This window comes from Lacerta agilis, chromosome 15 (genome assembly GCF_009819535.1).
Source record: "Lacerta agilis isolate rLacAgi1 chromosome 15, rLacAgi1.pri, whole genome shotgun sequence".
Taxonomy (NCBI): domain Eukaryota; kingdom Metazoa; phylum Chordata; class Lepidosauria; order Squamata; family Lacertidae; genus Lacerta; species Lacerta agilis.
Window position 1 is genome coordinate 1,557,518 of NC_046326.1, and position 17,050 is coordinate 1,574,567.

The 17,050-nt window shown below is 43.4% G+C and overlaps 1 protein-coding gene across 2 annotated transcripts in view; it reads left to right on the forward strand.

The window, feature by feature from the left end:
- The window catches only part of SLC39A14 (solute carrier family 39 member 14), a 44,348-nt gene extending 27,680 nt beyond the window's left edge, over positions 1 to 16,668 (forward strand). The window contains exons 4-9 of one of the 2 annotated variants that reach the window (XM_033172613.1): positions 56 to 225; positions 4,389 to 4,511; positions 11,139 to 11,321; positions 12,291 to 12,498; positions 14,437 to 14,621; positions 16,438 to 16,668. In XM_033172613.1, the coding sequence (XP_033028504.1) occupies positions 56 to 225; positions 4,389 to 4,511; positions 11,139 to 11,321; positions 12,291 to 12,498; positions 14,437 to 14,621; positions 16,438 to 16,584 (1,016 nt within the window). In that variant the 3' untranslated portion in view covers positions 16,585 to 16,668. Of the gene's footprint in view, positions 1 to 55; positions 226 to 2,569; positions 2,740 to 4,388; positions 4,512 to 11,138; positions 11,322 to 12,290; positions 12,499 to 14,436; positions 14,622 to 16,437 lie in introns of both variants that reach the window. The other variant, XM_033172612.1, reaches the window with a different exon arrangement.
- Positions 16,669 to 17,050: the final 382 nt, after the last annotated feature.

The window sequence follows — 17,050 nt, forward strand, 5'->3', positions numbered from 1 at the left end:
CTTCCTGTTTTCAATTATTTGGGTAAACTGGCCCTCCTTTCTATTTGTTTCACAGTCTGGGGCTTTGGATTTCTCAGTGTTTCACTGATTAACCTGGCCTCCCTACTTGGCGTCTTCATCGTGCCCTGCACCAAGAAGGTCTTTTTCGCCCGAATCCTAACGTATTTCATCGCGCTCTCCATCGGGACATTGTTCTCTAACGCACTGTTCCAGCTGATCCCAGAGGTGCAGTAAGACACAGACACATGGACTGAGTCACAATCTACTTTTCCTGTCACTAGGTTCTCTGCTGATAGGCTGCTCACAGTTGAGAGCAGGCATCCCCAACCTGCGGCCCTCCAGATGTTTTGGCCTACAACTCCCGTGATCCCTAGCTAACAGACCAGTGGTCTGGGATGATGGGAATTGTAGTACAAAACATCTGGAGGGCCGAAGGTTGGGGATGCCTGGTTTAGAGAGAGGGGGAAGCTTGCCCTGCCCAGTGATTCCTTTTGAGGATGACCTTTTCTCTTCTGAGCATCAGGAAGCTTCCTAAGATCAGCTGAGAGAAAAAGAGCAAACATGAGTTCTGTGCTTGCATACATGAGTTCTGTGCTTGCTCAGAGCACATCTTGGGAACTTTCTTGAGCCATAATTTCTGTTTCCTCATTTCAAGTGCAGAAGCTTAGCACCACTCTCCTGGTCCTTGTTTCTTGCCATTCACAGTCATCCAGAGCAGCAGGGTGATTTTAAAGTGCACCTTGTGGATTTTGCCCCTTGACTTCCATGAAAGGGGTGGGTTGTGCTCTGAGTGAGAGGTTTCTTCAGTTGTGCAAAAGTGTGAAAAGGGATGTGGGTTTTTTTTGGTTATTCCTGCTAACTAGTACAATATTTCTTTGGGAACGTTGTGAGGGCAACTTCATTGAAACAATGGAAAATAGTACCTTTTACCTAAACCTAGCCAGCTAAAGTAGATGTTGCCTCGAATGACCTAGAGGAAGAGGTGCACATTAATCTGGATCTGTGTGTGGACTGTTTCTGAAGGCTGAGTCCTTCCAGTAGTGAAGTTCATTCACCAGCCTGATGAATGAGAGTAGGTAGGGGGGAAAGTGTGGCTGTCAGCTTCAGAGACTGTTTTGCAAAGGGACACCAATATTCTGGAGAAGGATCTTCTATGTTTTTTCTTGGCTTCTCTTTCAATAATTGATCTGATTTTACCAACAAAAAAAAGAGTTTTCTTGATGCAGTGATGGACTTTGCCAGATTTAATCTTGACATACTTTTGTTTGAATTGCATGTTCTGGGGCTGCTTAAATACAAACAAGAACTCTACTTCCTGATTTTGGAGTTTGTAACCCATGTCTCCTTCACTTGCTCTGTTTTTATCTTCCATTTTGACTTTGCATATTGTGGTAGACATTTGGGGGACAGTGTTTGCAGTTCCGCAAACTTCTAAAATTGTGGGCATTGGTTTGTCCATGGTATGAAAGAGCCACCCTTTGAACCCAGGACTACTTTTGCTGTCTGTCCTGGCCACCTCACCAACTGGCTTCTTCCATTGAAAAAGGCTAAGGTAACAAATCTTAGCAATACTATCCAGGATTTTTGAAGCTACTATGTTGTATAGCTAATTTACTGCCTGTCCAAGGCATGACATACTACTGTATATTCCCTCTTAAATTTACGGTATTTTCAGCTCCAAAACTGTGCGTCTGATGAGGGGAGAGGAATGTGTTGCTTGAAAACAAAATTATATTTGTGATCAAACTGTAACAGAAATTACTGTATATGCTTCACCTCCATGGTTAAGTTGCCTGCCCTGGAAGAACAACTAGTGTGCAATTGCATCACTCACTTAGTTGGACTTTGGGGACTTTCTGTAGTTGGGCAACAGAGACTCTGTAATTCTACAGATGCCCATCTGCTAGGTAGGTATGGCCACATGTGTATTATATGTACAGGCAAGTAACTGTTCACTCTGGCCAGGCAACAGACCATGATGGTGGGGGGTGTAGGATGCTGAGAGTAAAACAGGTGCTCTTCATGACACTGGAACTCTGGCATTGTCCCTGTGCTAGAAAAAAAAGGAAAAACGTGACTGGACAGCCCCACCAGCAGGCTGGTGAGCTAGGGACGTTAAATGCTCTCATCAACTATGGTATGGATGTCTTACAGTTGTGATCTGAAGCATCGCTTAGGGACGGCTTGAATGGAATTACAGGGCTGACTACAGAATAAATGAGATACGGAGCGATACCACTCTCTAGAAAGTGGAAGTCTCCACCTTGCTTGTGAAGGGACTGCTCTCCTCCATATCTCATATGGGTGCAAATGTCCCATGATGAAACCTATTGGAGGTGCACAATTGTCTTTGCTGGAGTTCCAGAGCCATAGTACACTAGGTACTCCCAGCATGCTTAAAGCCATATCCAATTACACATCAATCACTAATGAAGTCTCCTCTCTCCCTCCCTCTCCTCTCTCTCTCTGATTTAAATTCATTTCTGTGTATTCCTGTGTCCTGACTTCCATGGCACCTCATCCCACCTGTGATTTCACTGGGGTGTGTGTGCTGGCATTCACACCACAGTCTGGGGTTATGGTTTCCTCTGTGTGACTGTCATCTCCCTCTGCTCCTTGGTTGGAGCCAGTGTGGTGCCTTTCATGAAGAAGACCTTTTACAAGCGACTGCTCCTCTACTTCATAGCTCTGGCGATTGGTACTCTCTACTCCAATGCCCTCTTCCAGCTCATTCCTGAGGTATGACTAGGGCCTCTTGGCCTTCCTTGTGTGGCTGTTTTTGTGTCATCTGTGGTGAGAGGAAGTCTAGTAGAAAAGTGATATTGTGCTGGTGGTCTTGGATGAGTTGTGAACCGTTTGGCACTTAAAAAACTTAGTGGGGCATTTCCTTGGGTTTTCACTCTTTAGAGTAGTGGTAGCCAGCATGCTGCTCTCCAGAGAATCTTGAAATCTAACTCCCATTATCCCTGACTGTTGGCTCTGCTGGCTAGGGCTGACGGACATTGCAGTGCAGCAGTGCCTGCAGGAAAACTCAGCTGGCTACACCTGCTTCAGTATTACAATGTCAGAAGAAGTTAAAAATGGCTTGGAAGCTAACTCACGCCTGACTGCAACAGTCTGAAAGCAAGGGCCAGTTAAGATAATGACATTTCCCATGCTGAGAGGTCTTTGTCAATCTCATGCCTTTAAAGACAAGGCTCCTGTGCTGGTACGTACATAAGGCTGCACAGATGGCACCTGCTGTCAGGAGCATGTGCTGCTTCCTGGGTGGTGCCTTCCGATGGAGGGGGAGGCAGGCTAGAAATGAAGCTGTGGGGGAAGCCATGGGGTTTGGATCCTCACAGTGCTTCCACAGCCAATATAAAGAGCTGGCTGGGGAAGTGTTGGTGCTGGTCCCTGGCTTGCAAGCTGGGAGACAGAGAATAGAAGGGTGAGCAGAGCAAGCAAGGTAAAAACAGAATAAAGGGAGGGGGAAATAGGAGGAGAGCAGGTTGCATTGTCCTAAGGAAACTGAGGCTGAAGGAAAAGACAATATGAAGAATGGAAAACAGAAAAGGACTGCTAGTCCTAATCATAAGTCAGAAAAAGGGGTGGGTGGTGGTCAGAGAAGGTAGTTGTGTGTGAGGGTCTAGTTATGGCTTAGGAGTTAGATAGGAAAGTGAGAAGCCATTGGTGGTTGCACAGTGCCTTTGTGGTGCTGGTTGCCTCCTCATAAAATACTTGACTAACTTCAATGGCATGTTCTTGGGATGTTTTCCTTTGTAATGAAAGGAGCATATCTTATCTAGAAAGGGGAGGGAAAGTGGCCTTCACACAATAAGAAAAAAAACTGTATAAGTCTGAGTCATAGGAGGCGAGTCAATGAATCAGTGGGTCATAGTGGAATCCCTCTTGTTCTTACACCAGGTGAGATACAAATGAGCTCTGGTCAGATGATTTTCTGCTTTAGGAAGTGGTAAAACCTATGTCTGAGTTGCACCACTTTGCAGATGTGGATTTACATGGCTGAATACTACTCCATGTTTTTTTAATTCACCACATATAGAAAACCAGCCAATCAGACAGCAAGTTTCTAGCCTAGACCTCTGTCAGACATGGTTTCTATATGAAAGGAACATGTGCCTGTGGAGAAGCATTCAACAGTGTGAACCCACATCTCACTTGGCACAGGTTTATTGCTGCCATAATGTGAATTCAGGGAGCAGACAGTTGCCATTAATATATATTTCTGTAGGTCAAGTGATAAATTCCTATGCTCTGCAGCTTTTTACTTTCTCTTAGGCCTTCTCTTAGAGGGATTGAAACAGGCGGGAGGCAATGTAGACTGCATAAATGTGCTGTTATTTAAGTATACTTTTCACTTACCTTTTCCTGCCCCTACTCCACAGGCCTTTGGATTCAATCCTCGGGAAGATGATTATGTCTCCAAATCTGCTGTTGTCTTTGGGGGCTTTTACTTGTTCTTTTTCACAGAGAAAATATTGAAGATGCTTCTCAAGCAGAAAGACACGGTGAGGGAGGAACGAATGAATGAATGAATGAATTTATTTTTACGGTCACATTGACCTGCCTGTTGAAGAGCCTTGATGGATCCAGTACCAACCCTGTACCTTCAACTATTTGGGGATGCATTTTTGAGAGTACCCTAGTTTTGTGTGGCCTGTTGGATTTAGCTGTCACTCTGTGTGTGCCAGAATATGTCCAGTACTCTCTCACGGCTACATATTTCAGGGCACTGTTTGCAGCCAGCTGTTTTTCAGGAAAGCTTATTTGCCAATGCAGATTCCTCCAGAGCTTTTGCAGATAATGTGAACCCACACCCAAACTAGTAGGATGCCATGCTTCTCTCTGCTTCTGACCAATAGCAGACAGCAGGGTGAGGCAGCTGCACTCACCTAACTTACAGTTGCCTGCATCATGGCTGGATGCCAAGAGAGGCAAGATGACAGCAAGGTCAGCACAATGCGCATGCGCTAGCAGAGCCTACCAAGCGCTCCTGCCACCATGTGAGCTCGCCGGCACCTCATTTCTCTCTGTCCCAGTATGCAGCGGCAACCAGGTCAGGTTAGAGTCTGCCTCATCCTGCCATCGTCCACTGATTTCCATCTCTAACTCTCAAGGGATCTAGACTGGATTATTGCTTCTTAGTCTCAGAAGCCCAGAGTCCATCCTGCAGTCTGTCTTGCATCTATTGAGGCTATTCCAACTACATCTGCTCTTCCTTTCCATCTTTAGAGTGCTAAAAAACAACAACCCTGCAGACTTTGTGGTGCCATCATAATGCCTAGCCTTTACTCCTCCCCTTGCCCCCAGTACTGTGTTTAACATCAGGCCTGATATAAAGAGTTCCAAGGGACTTGTAAGCTTGCTCACAGTGTTCTGACATTTTGGTTGATGCTAAGAGAAACATTACCATACTGTGCATTCTGGATTTTATTTTATTTTGACCTAATGGACCAACATGGCCAGCTACAATTTTAAATGTTAAATAGTAAGTCACCAGGACAAACAGAGCTCTGAAAGAATGCAAAATAGGACTTTGCTGAACCCATGACATTGGCATATATAGCATCCCTCTGCCATCCTCTCTAATGGCAGCTTTTGTAATAGCAATCTTTACAAAAGCTTCCAAAGGTATTCCAGTGAGGCTTCCTTTTATTTATTTATTTATTTTTATTTTTAAATAATATTTATTGATTTTCCCAAAAACTCAAAAAACATCAACAAAAACAACTACAAAAGAACAAACGAAAAACAAAGTAACACAACTACAAAAATACAATACATCAAAGAAAGAAAGAAAAAAGAAAGAAAGAAAAAAACAAAAATATATCATCTTACCAAAAATCTACTTTTTTCTTATCATCTTTTTCGGACTTCCTCCTGTTTCCCCTTATTTGTGTCCCTTTAGAATATTTCACGTAACTTCCAAATTTAGTTTCCTCACATATTTTATACATACTATTATCTCTTAAAAAAAATAAATACAACACTTTACCATCTAAAACTATTCTTATCTAAAACAATTTCCAAATCTATTCTAAAATCCATATATTCCTAAAATTCTCCTTAATTGTTTCAACTTAAAATTGACAGCCTATCCTTATTTTCCAAACACACATTAATTTTAAATATTACAATGTTTTTTCAAATACAATTTAAATTTTCTCCATTCTTTCTCCACCGCGTCCTCTCTCTGGTTACGGATTCTCCCGGTCATTTCTGCAGGCTCCATATATTCCATCATCTTCATCTGCCATTGTTCAATAGTAGGTAGTTCTTCCAATTTCCAGTTTTTTGCTATTACAACTCTTGCTGCTGTTGTGGCATACAACACTAAATTTCTATCACATTTCAAAATGTCTTTACCTAAAATACCTAACAAAAAGGCTTCAGGCTTTTTCTTAAAAGTATATCTAAGTATTTTTTTCAACTCATTATAAATCTTTTCTCAAAAGTCCTTCACCTTAGGGCACAACCACCACATATGAAAGAAAGTTCCTTCGGATTGCTTATACTTCCAACATTTCTTACTTAGTCCCTGATGCATTTTTGCAAGTTTAACAGGGGTCAAATACCACCTGTAAATCATCTTCATAAAATTCTCCCTTAGTAAACTGCACGCTGTAAATTTAATACTCTGGTTCCACAGTCTTTCCCAATCCTCCATCATAATGTTATGCCCAAGGTCTTTTGCCCACTTAATCATAGCCGATTTCACCAACTCATCTTGCGTATGCCACCCCAATAATAAATTGTACATTCTGGAAAGATTTTTACTTTTCGGTTCTAGTAGTTCTGTCTTCAACTTGGATTTTTCTATCTGAAAACCAACCTTCTTATCTGCTTGGAATGTTTCATTAATCTGATGATATTGTAGCCAGTTCGTAACTTGGTCTTTCAATTGTTCATAAGTTTTTAACTTATAATTCTGTCCTTCTTGTATCAAAATGTCTTTATATTTCGGCCATTGTCGATCCAAATTTTTACTTTTATGTGCCTTAGCTTCCAAAGGTGACAACCATCTGGGTGTTTTGCTTTCTATGAAAACCTTATATTTCATCCAAATTTTAAACAACGAATTTCTAATTATATGCTTCTTAAACTCACTATGTACTTTGCTTTTGTCATACCATAAATAAGCATGCCATCCAAAGACATTATCATGTCCTTCTAAATCTAATACATCAGCATTATCTAACAAAAACCAATCTTTCAACCAGCAGAAAGCTGCTGCTTCATAATAAGTTCTTAAATCTGGCAGGGAAAATCCCCCTCTATTTTTTGCATCTATTAAGATCTTATATTTAATTCTGGGTTTTTTCCCCTGCCAGATAAATTTCACTAGATCTTTCTGCCATCTTTTAAAACAATCCATCTTGTCTATAATTGGCAACGAGTGAAACAAAAATAACATTTTTGGTAGGACATTCATTTTTATCACAGAAATTCTACCTAATAATGACAATCTTAATCTAGTCCACATTTCTAAATCTCTCTTTATCTCATTCCATACTTTCTCATAGTTGTCTCTATATAGGTTTAAATTCTTTACAGTCATATTAACTCCCAAATATTTTACTTTCTTCACAAAACTAAGCCCTGTTTGTCTTTCCAATCTTGTACTCTCTTCTTTGCTCATATTTTTAGCTAAAACTTTCGTTTTGGTCTTGTTTAACTTAAAACCTGCGACCTGCCCAAATTGTTGGATTGTCTCCAGTGCGCACACTGCACTGTTTTCTGGATCCTGTAGGGTTAAAACCAAATCATCTGCAAACGCTCTCACTTTATATTCTCTTTCTCCCACTCTTATTCCTTTAATGTCCTCATTTTGTCTAATCATATTTAATAAGACTTCCAGGACCGAAATAAAAAGTAGTGGGGATAGTGGGCACCCTTGTCTTGTTCCCTTCTCAATTCTTATTTCCTCTGTAACCACATTGTTAACTATAATTTTTGCTTTCTGTTCTTGATATATTGCATTTATTCCATTCATAAAATTACCTCCCATCTCCATCTTATGAAAGTTTTGTTTCATAAAATTCCAAGAAATATTATCAAAGGCCTTCTCCGCATCAACAAACATCAAGATGGCTCTTGTATTACTTCTCTTTTCTAATCTTTCCAGCACATCCACTATATTTCTTATATTTCCATTCATGTGCCTTTCCAGCAAAAAACCTGCTTGGTCATTGTGGATGTACTCCTTTAACACGCCCTTCAATCTCTTGGCCAAGATATTTGCGAATATTTTATAATCTACATTCAACAAGGAGATTGGTCGATAATTCTTGACTTGTGTTTTTTCTGTATCTGGCTTCGGTATCAGAGTAATATAGGCTTCCTTCCAAGACTCTGGTGCCCTCTTCCCCTGCAATATTTCGTTGCATACTTCCATCATTGGCTGAATCATCCAGTCTTTTAAAACTTTATAGTACTTCACTGTTAAACCATCCGGTCCTGGAGCCTTATCCAATTGCATTGCTTTAATTGCTTCTTCTATATCTTGTTTTGTAATGGGGAGATTGAGTATAGTTTTTTTCTCCTCTGGTATCTTACGCATTCCATTTTTCTCCAAAAACTGTTGGATCATATCATTGTCCTGTTTTTCTCTCTTATACAATTGTCCAGTGAGGCTTCCTTTTAGTACCATTCAAGTCTGTCAAAATGATAGTGTAAAATAGAACACTAAACGGTTTAGAGACAATCCAGTTCTTAACCACTTCCCTTCCTGTTCACTTCCTTCTCATGCACGCAGCCTAGTTCAATGTTCTTCCAGGCCTTTTGGTTCAGTCCTTGGACTTTCAAACATTTGGTGCCAATAGCAGATTCAAAAAACTAGAACATTTGAGTTAGGGTGGTTTGCTCAGCTGCTTTAATGTTAACTGATAATGTATGGAACAGTCAACAAGGATATTGCAATGAAAAAGCATATCTCATAAACAGGGTCATGTCATTGAAGGTTCCTATATAAACACAAATTAAAGTTGATACAACTGCTTCCAGTTGAAAAAAGGCTTTTTATAGCCTACAAAGCCGACATACTAAATGAAAAGCCCTTTTATGAATCAGTAGGCACAGAGAGTTACCATATTTTTTGCTCCATAGGGCGCACCGGACCATAGGGCACAACTCGTTTTTAGAGGAGGAAAACGGGAAAATATTTTCCTGGTTTTCCTCCTCTAAAAGGCTGGGAGGGTGGTGCTGGAGTGGGAGCGGAGGAGGCAGTGGCAGCGGAGGGACTGGGAGAGGGAGAAGGAAAGGAAGGCAGGAAGGAAGGGGTGAGAGACAGATGGAGAGAGAGAGAGATAGATAGAGATAGAGATAGAGAGAGAGAGAGAGAGAGAAGGAACGAAGAAAGGAAGGAAGGAAGGAAGGTGAAAGAGAGAAAGAAAGAAAGAAAGGGAAGGGAGAAAGAAAGAAAGAAAGAGGAAGAAGGAAGGAAAGGGTGAAAGAGAGAGGGGGGAGGGAAGGAAGGAAGGATAGAAGCCCAAGCGGCTCTTGCTTTTCTTGCTTGACAGCGAGCTGGGAGCCTCCTGGCTCACCGCAAAGCAAGAGGGGCAGGCTTGGGGGGAGGAAGGGGGGGAAGAAGGGGCATCCCAAAAGCGCCGCTTTTGGACGCCACTTTCAGGATGCCCCTTCCCCCGCTTGCTGCTGCCTTCCGTGGGCTCCTCCTGCCTTCCGTGCCTGCCTTCCTTGGGCACCTCCTTTAAAGCAAGCGCTATGCTTGATGTAAAGGAGGAGCCCATTGCAGGCAGGCAAGGCAGGCGCGCAAGCTCAGCTCAGCCCTGGAGAGGCTGTCGTTTTTGCAAGCAGAGCGACAGCCTCTCCGCTGCTGAGCCGGGCTCTCGCTTTGCTTGGGAGGATTTCGGGCTGTTTGCCCCTCCCTCGCCACTGGGAGCCATGGCTCCTGTGGCAGAGGGATCCCGCTGCAGTCAGTGCCTTCGCTCCATAGGATGCACAGACATTTTCCCTTCCTTTTTAGGAGGGAAAAAGTGTGTCTTATGGAGTGAAAAATATGGTACTTTTCAGGATAGAGAAGTCAGCAGCGAACTACCCTAAAAATACTATATTGTGGTGTCTGTGAACTGTGAGATCATTAAACTTGTAGATAAATGTTGTGGAATTCAGAAAGTTACTAAAGAATTAAAGAAGTGTGGTGTGTGGTGCTTTACTGGTGAAAAGCCAGTAAAATTTAATGTGAGGGAGTATACCCTAAGCCAGGGGTCGCCAAACTAAGGCCCGCAGGCTGCATACGGCCCAAGCGAGCCAATTATCGGGCCGCCACTGCAACCCGCTGCCCGCTCTTACTGGCGCGGCATGGCTGCCCATCTCTGGGTTGGCGCGGCAACAGAAATAGCTTGTGCGCATGCGCAAGCGTGATTTCCGGTGCACTTCCGGGTTTGTGGAGGCCCATGCACACCCGCACAAGCTATTTCCGGTGCCGTGCCAGAAGTGCACCGGAAAAAGCGAGTGCGCATGTGTATGGGGGCGCACTCCTCTGGCCCACCACGTGATTGGTGCTGGAGGAACCGGCCCGAGGCCAGGTAAGTTTTCTGACCCCTGCCCTAAGCTGTGTTGGTGCAGTGTGGGGTGAAGGATTACTTGCTGATCTGGCTGGCTTGCCCCAACCATTCTGGGTGGCTTCCAACACAACAACACAAAACATCAAACATTAATAGTAACAATCTGATCCAATATAAAAGTCACAATATCTTTAAAATAAACAACTTACATCAAACAAAGCAACATTCAACAATACATCAGAATCTTATAGTAAACAGTAAATTAAACACTAGCAAATAATAATTAAACAGTTCACACTTATCAACCACAATAAAGAATTACCAATCTATAATCAATAAAAATAACAGCAAATCACAATGCATAAAATACCACAAAATATACGAAACCATCTAAAAGGATCAGATTGAGAGACACACAACATATAAAACAATTTTTCAAAAATATCCCTGAACTCCTCTCTTCCCAGCTGTTGCTGCTGCTGCGCTCAAAGTCATAGCTTGGGAAGGGTGGGGGGGGGGAGGTCAAGGCAGGTGGAAACGCCATTGCCTGATGAGGAACAGAAAGTCTCTCTCCCTCCTCCCCTTCAGTTCTTCAATCTTTGTATCCCCCAGAATCATCATGGGCACAGCCACTATAGCACTGAGACCCTTCCTTCCAAGAAAGACCAGGAGGAGGGGGTCACTGAAAAACTGCAGAATGGTGACTTGGATCACATAATCCCTACCAAGAATAATGACCTGGAATGCAAGAATCCATCTGTTGATGAGAAGATTGTTGGCTCCTTGTCTGTTCAGGTACCTACCTATACTACTAATGGAGATAAATTGTCTTAAAGGTAAAGGGACCCCTGACTGTTAGGTCCAGTCGCGGACAACTCGGGGGTTGTGCGCTCGTCTCGCTCTAAAGGCTGAGGGAGCCGGCGTTTGTTTGCAGACAGCTTCCGGGTCATGTGGCCAGCATGACTAAGCCGCTTCTGGCGAACCAGAGCAGCGCACGGAAGTGCCGTTTACCTTCCCGCCAGAGCGTTTCCTATTTATCTGCTTGCACTTTAACATGCTTTCAAACTGCTAGGTGGGCAGGAACGGACCGAACAACGGGCGCTCACCCTGTCGCAGGGATTCGAACCACCAACCTTCTGATTGGCAAGCCTTAGGCTCAGTGGTTTAGACCACAGCGCCACTAAGTTGTCTTAGTTTGCAAGAAATAGACTTAATGGGAAGACTGATCCACGATAAAACACCTAGTATATATCTTAGTCTGCTTTTGTTGGGAAAGGGTAGAGGGAGTCATAACATCTTCTGCTTTCATAACCAGTTAGGAGATTGGCAGTGTGCTGTGACAGCTCCTGACATCTGATGACATATTTCTGCAGAAGCAGATGGATATAGGCACAATCATAGGTGGATGGTTTGCACTGATGTACTGGCAGAACATGGAAAATAACAAACCCGATGCCACAAAATTGTCACGCAAACAGCTTGCTTGGGTAGAGTGGGGAGGTGAGATGAGGCAACTTTGGAAGTCTGTTTACATTTCACGTTTTGTTGGTTAGGACATTGCTACTTTAAATTCCTTGCTCTGCTCCACATTTCCCAAAGCTTGTTATTATGGATGCATCAGTGTGCTTTTGTATCTCCAGTTGTAGGCACTAGGTGGCAGTGGGTACACATTGTATGATGCCGGGTCCATGCAAATGTGCTCATATACTGCAGGAGTTGATGAGAGAACTCTTTGTTTCAAGCACTGATTTGCTGCCTTTTCAGGACCTCCAAGCTTCTCAAAGCACTTGCTATTGGCTGAAGGGCGTGCGCTACTCTGACATTGGCACCTTGGCTTGGATGATCACCCTGAGTGATGGCCTCCACAATTTCATTGATGGCTTGGCCATTGGTGCCTCCTTCACCGTGTCAGTCTTTCAGGGGATCAGCACTTCTGTGGCCATTCTCTGTGAAGAATTTCCTCATGAGCTAGGTATGTGCTCCTCAAACTCTGAGATAGGACTGAAGCATATGCCAGGATGTGGTGTCTAGAAATTCTCTTGATGTCTACAGGACAGAACCATGTATAGAGCCTTTTCTAAACAGAGGTTCAAATAAAGAGACAACCATAATATGTGCAGTGAGGGTGGGAGCACTTTCCTTGCTTTTTAGTTTAGAAAAAAGACAATTTAAAGGTGAATGTTGCAGAGGATTATAAAATTATGCCTCGTGTAGAGAAAGTGGATAGGGAAATTCTCTGTTGTAATGGCATTCAGAAACATTCAGAAAGTAAGAGCGGCCTGTCTAGTCAAGGATCCTGTTTTCCACAATGGGCAACCAGATGCTTATGGGAAGCCCTCAAGCAGTGCATAAGGGCAGCGGCCCCCAGACGCTCCTGCCTTCCAGCACCTGTTGCACAGGCACATGCGGTCTCTGCCCCTGGAAGAATCAGGGAGGATGTGTCCACTGGTGATGTGTCTGTTTGAGATGCACCGCCAAATGAAGTGTTTCCTTATACAGTGCACTGAGATCTTTGGGGGAGAGAGTCTCTGGTTTGTTGTCCCCATGCGTCAGAGGCATGGCTGGGCCCAGTCCTGTGGGACTCCCTCCCTCCCTCCCTCCCTGACCTTAGACAAGGCCCCTCCCTGCTGAACATCAGACTCTTGACAATGACTTTTTAAGGTAGCATTCTGATTCTGGGATAACTTTCAATTGTTCTTATTCTTTGTATTTTTTAAATACACCTTATTCTGAATATTAAACAGGATATAAATACCTGAAGTAAATTAATAAGGAGGTTGCAGAGTAGGGCCATTGAGGATTGTGACCCAGGAATCACTTTATTTTGTGTTGGGTGGGGGAAGTCCCGTGAACAGTTAGTTAGTAGCTTAATATCTGTAGCAGATGCATCAGAGGCATAGCTGTCAACTTTTCCCTTTTTTTAAAGGGAAATTCCCTTATTCCGAATAGGATTCCTCGCAAGAAAAGGGAAAAGTTGACAGCTATGGTCAGAGGGGGCAGGGGAACAAAAGATACAGAAGTGTGGGCCAGATTCAGTTAACAAGTCACACTAGCAGAAGCCCACACTTGTCTCAAAATAAGGTTAGTTGAAACAAGTCACTACCCTCAGGCAGAAATGGCTTTGTGCACAGATTTTTTGGGTGGAGGGTGCAGTGAAATTCTGTGTGCTGTCAAAGGATGCTGGAGCTCCTATTAACCATGTGCCAGAATACCATGGGGAAGCAGGCTTAACCCTACCACAACACTGCAGGAACCTTGTTATTTTCTCCAAGTGTAGAGAAAATGAATGTGGCCTTCAGGCATCTCCTTTCTCTGGTAGGCCTTGCTACAAGTAATTTATGGTAGTGTTTGAGCAGCCTTCAGCAACCTGGCACCTGCCAGGTGTTTTTGCTTACCCACTCCCATCAGCACGAGCCACGTTTGTGAAGGTTTTGCTAGAAACTAGTTTTATGTACTTGTGTCCCACTGTGAACCGATCCTTTGAAAGGAGGATTAAACTGGACCAGTCAGATGCTTGGAGGATTGTTAAGAGTGGTCAGCAATGCTTCTGTTGGCCATGCAAGCACTTGTGTTTTAATAGGACTTGGGAGACTACAGCTCTCTTTGCAAGCCTTCCAGGTAGTTGCCCCCCCCCCCAAGGTTATCTGGTGATCTAGTTGAAGGAGGTGGTTGAAGTGCTTTGGTGAATTTGAGGTGTCTGAACTGTATATCATATATAGAGTCATTAGAATTTAATGCTTAACCAACACTTTCGTGCATCCCCATAAACCTGAGAAAGTATATCAAACAAATATTTTTGATATGCAAAATGTTATTGTTGATTGAACAGGAATCTGATTAAACTTTGACCCCACTGACCTGATGCAATCTCTCCTTTTTCACTTCCTTCCCATTGTCCTTGGTCATGCAGGTGACTTTGTCATTCTGCTGAATTCTGGAATGTCCATCCAGCAAGCGCTGTTCTTCAACTTCATCTCTGCTTGCTGCTGCTATGTGGGGCTAGCCTTCGGGATATTGGCGGGCAGCCACTTCTCTGCTAACTGGATCTTTGCTTTAGCTGGTGGAATGTTTCTCTACATTGCATTGGCTGATATGGTAAGTCCTCAGTTTGGTACGTTCCTGTGCAAAGAAATCTTTATTCATCCCTGATCAAATACTATGTACACTGTAAATAAATAAATTAAGTAAGTAAGTAAGTAGCCATGTTGACTGAAATCTCAAATCCACATTAGGGCCAACCAAAACATCACAAAACAGTGTATGTGCAAGCTTTTGTTGTTGTTCAGTCGTTCAGTCGTGTCCGACTCTTCGTGACCCCATAGACCAGAGCACGCCAGGCACGCCTATCCTGTGCAAGCTTTACGGTCTCCAGAATCTCCACTTTTGGAATGTTCTCCCCAGGGAGGCTGGCCTAGCTCCTTTGTTACTTATTTTTAGGCCCCAGGCAAAAACATTCCTCTTCTCCCAGTCCTTTGGCTAATTATACTACCTATGACATTTTAAACTGTGTGCAGGGGTTATTGTTTTTGTTTGTTATTATGGTATACATGTTTGTGTTTTTATATTGTAAACTACCATGTGGTTGCTGGATGAAGGGTGGTATAGAAATGTAATAAACAACAACTCTTTATCAGGCTAGCTGGTGAAAAATGTATGTGTTGAGGGTAGGGTGGTAGGGAGGCTGTTGCTCAAGCCATTTGTGTCTGCATCTGATCAGATGGAGGGTGGAAGGAGGTAGCAGACATCCAAACGAAATCCTTTTAGCTACTTTGCAGGGGTGCATTGTAGAGCAGAATGGGTGAATAGCATTGCAGTTCAGTGTGGGGCCAGTTGCAGTTTGAGGTGGGAGGCACAGGAGGGTTGCAGTGTGGGGTACATGTGTGGTTTTGGGGTGTGGTCTTCCACCACAGTTTCCAAATGTGCTTGCAGTTTCAAAAAGGTTGGTGAGTCCTTGTCTAACCATTGCACAACATTGTTATATCCCATAATTAAAGAAATAGGCTTTGCACATAGCATCTGGTAGATGCTTCCTCTGCAAACTTTGTAGTCCTAGCAGGTGCCTAATACTGAAAGGAGGCCCTGGCTAGCTGATGCAGGTAGGGGCTGTTAATAGAGGGGGCATGATCCCTCGGCTGAGTTAGAACACTGTGGGTCAAAACTCAGCTGCTGATGTGGTGGAGTGGCAGGGAGGGAGTTGTGATCAAAACTGGCCCCATCTGACAGGCTGCCCTGCCTTCAGGGTGCCACAGCCAGGTGGGCAAAATAGAAGGGGAAGCAGTGTAGGGGAGGGGGGTAAAGCGGCACAATCCCACTATGGGAAAATGGCTTGGAAAAGCGGTGTGCGATTAAAGCTGTATCCCAGTTCCCATACCTACTCTCTTTCCTTTTTATTTTATTTTACTTTTACTTTACTTCTTTATTTCATGAGAAGGTATTTATGTGATTTTCGCTTATTCCCAGAACGTAACATCCACCTAAGTCGGGAGTCGCCTGTACCTATTTCACATTCCCATGTTGTGTGCTTCCCTTCAGATGGCAGGCAGGCAAGCATAGGACCTCTAGCTATGTTATGAATTAAGTGGCATGTGGGTGTCCACATTTTCTGTAATACATCTCTCTCTCTAATTTTGAAACTACCAGAATGCAGAGTTGTATCTTGTTGGTGGTGAACCTCAATCCAGCTAAATTTGTGGCTAGGTTGAATTCAAACCAGATTAGCCATAGGTAATCTAGGTTCCAATCCTCAATCACAATAAAAGCTGGATAGATTGGAGCTCTCTGTCTTGAAAAGACTTGGTCCTGCATAAAATTAAGTTCTTGTATCTGGCAGGAAATACTGTATAGCCTCTAGGAAGATACAGTTTTGTGTTTGCTACAGAACTAAATGTAATTTCTTTCTTCTCCCAATAAGTTCCCAGAGATGAATGAAGTCAGCCGAGAAGATGAAAGGAGTGGTGGTGCTCTGATTGCCTTTGCCATCCAGAACGCAGGACTGCTGACAGGATTCGCCATCATGGTGCTGCTTACTATGTACTCGGGTCAAATCCAGCTTGGATAGAGACATGCATCTTACTAATGGAAGGTGTATGGACTGTGTAAAGCACAGCATCTTCACCAAAAATTACAAAAAGAGGCACTTTGATTAAGCCTGCTTCATGGATTCCTTCCTGGTTGACTTGCAGTTACTGATGAAACTCCTCACTGTCGGGTTAAGTGACCTAAGGACCACTTTATAGTGCCGAAACAGCATTCCCTCCCTCACCTTCTGAAGAACTCTGGAGGTGGAGGAAAGCTTCTAGCTTCTTTTTACCTCCTTAGGGGACTCAACCAGAGGGATTCAAATACCCCATCATTCTTGGGCTGACAATAGACTGCTGTGTACACAGGTCTGTGGCAGTGTGGTTTTGATAGCAGACAGCTCTTCCCACCTCCACCTGCCCAAATCGCTTGAAGTTAGTAGATTAGAGTTTTAAATGGAGTATTGGTGCTTAGTCAGTTGGTTCGTTGGTTAGGTTTAAAAAGGG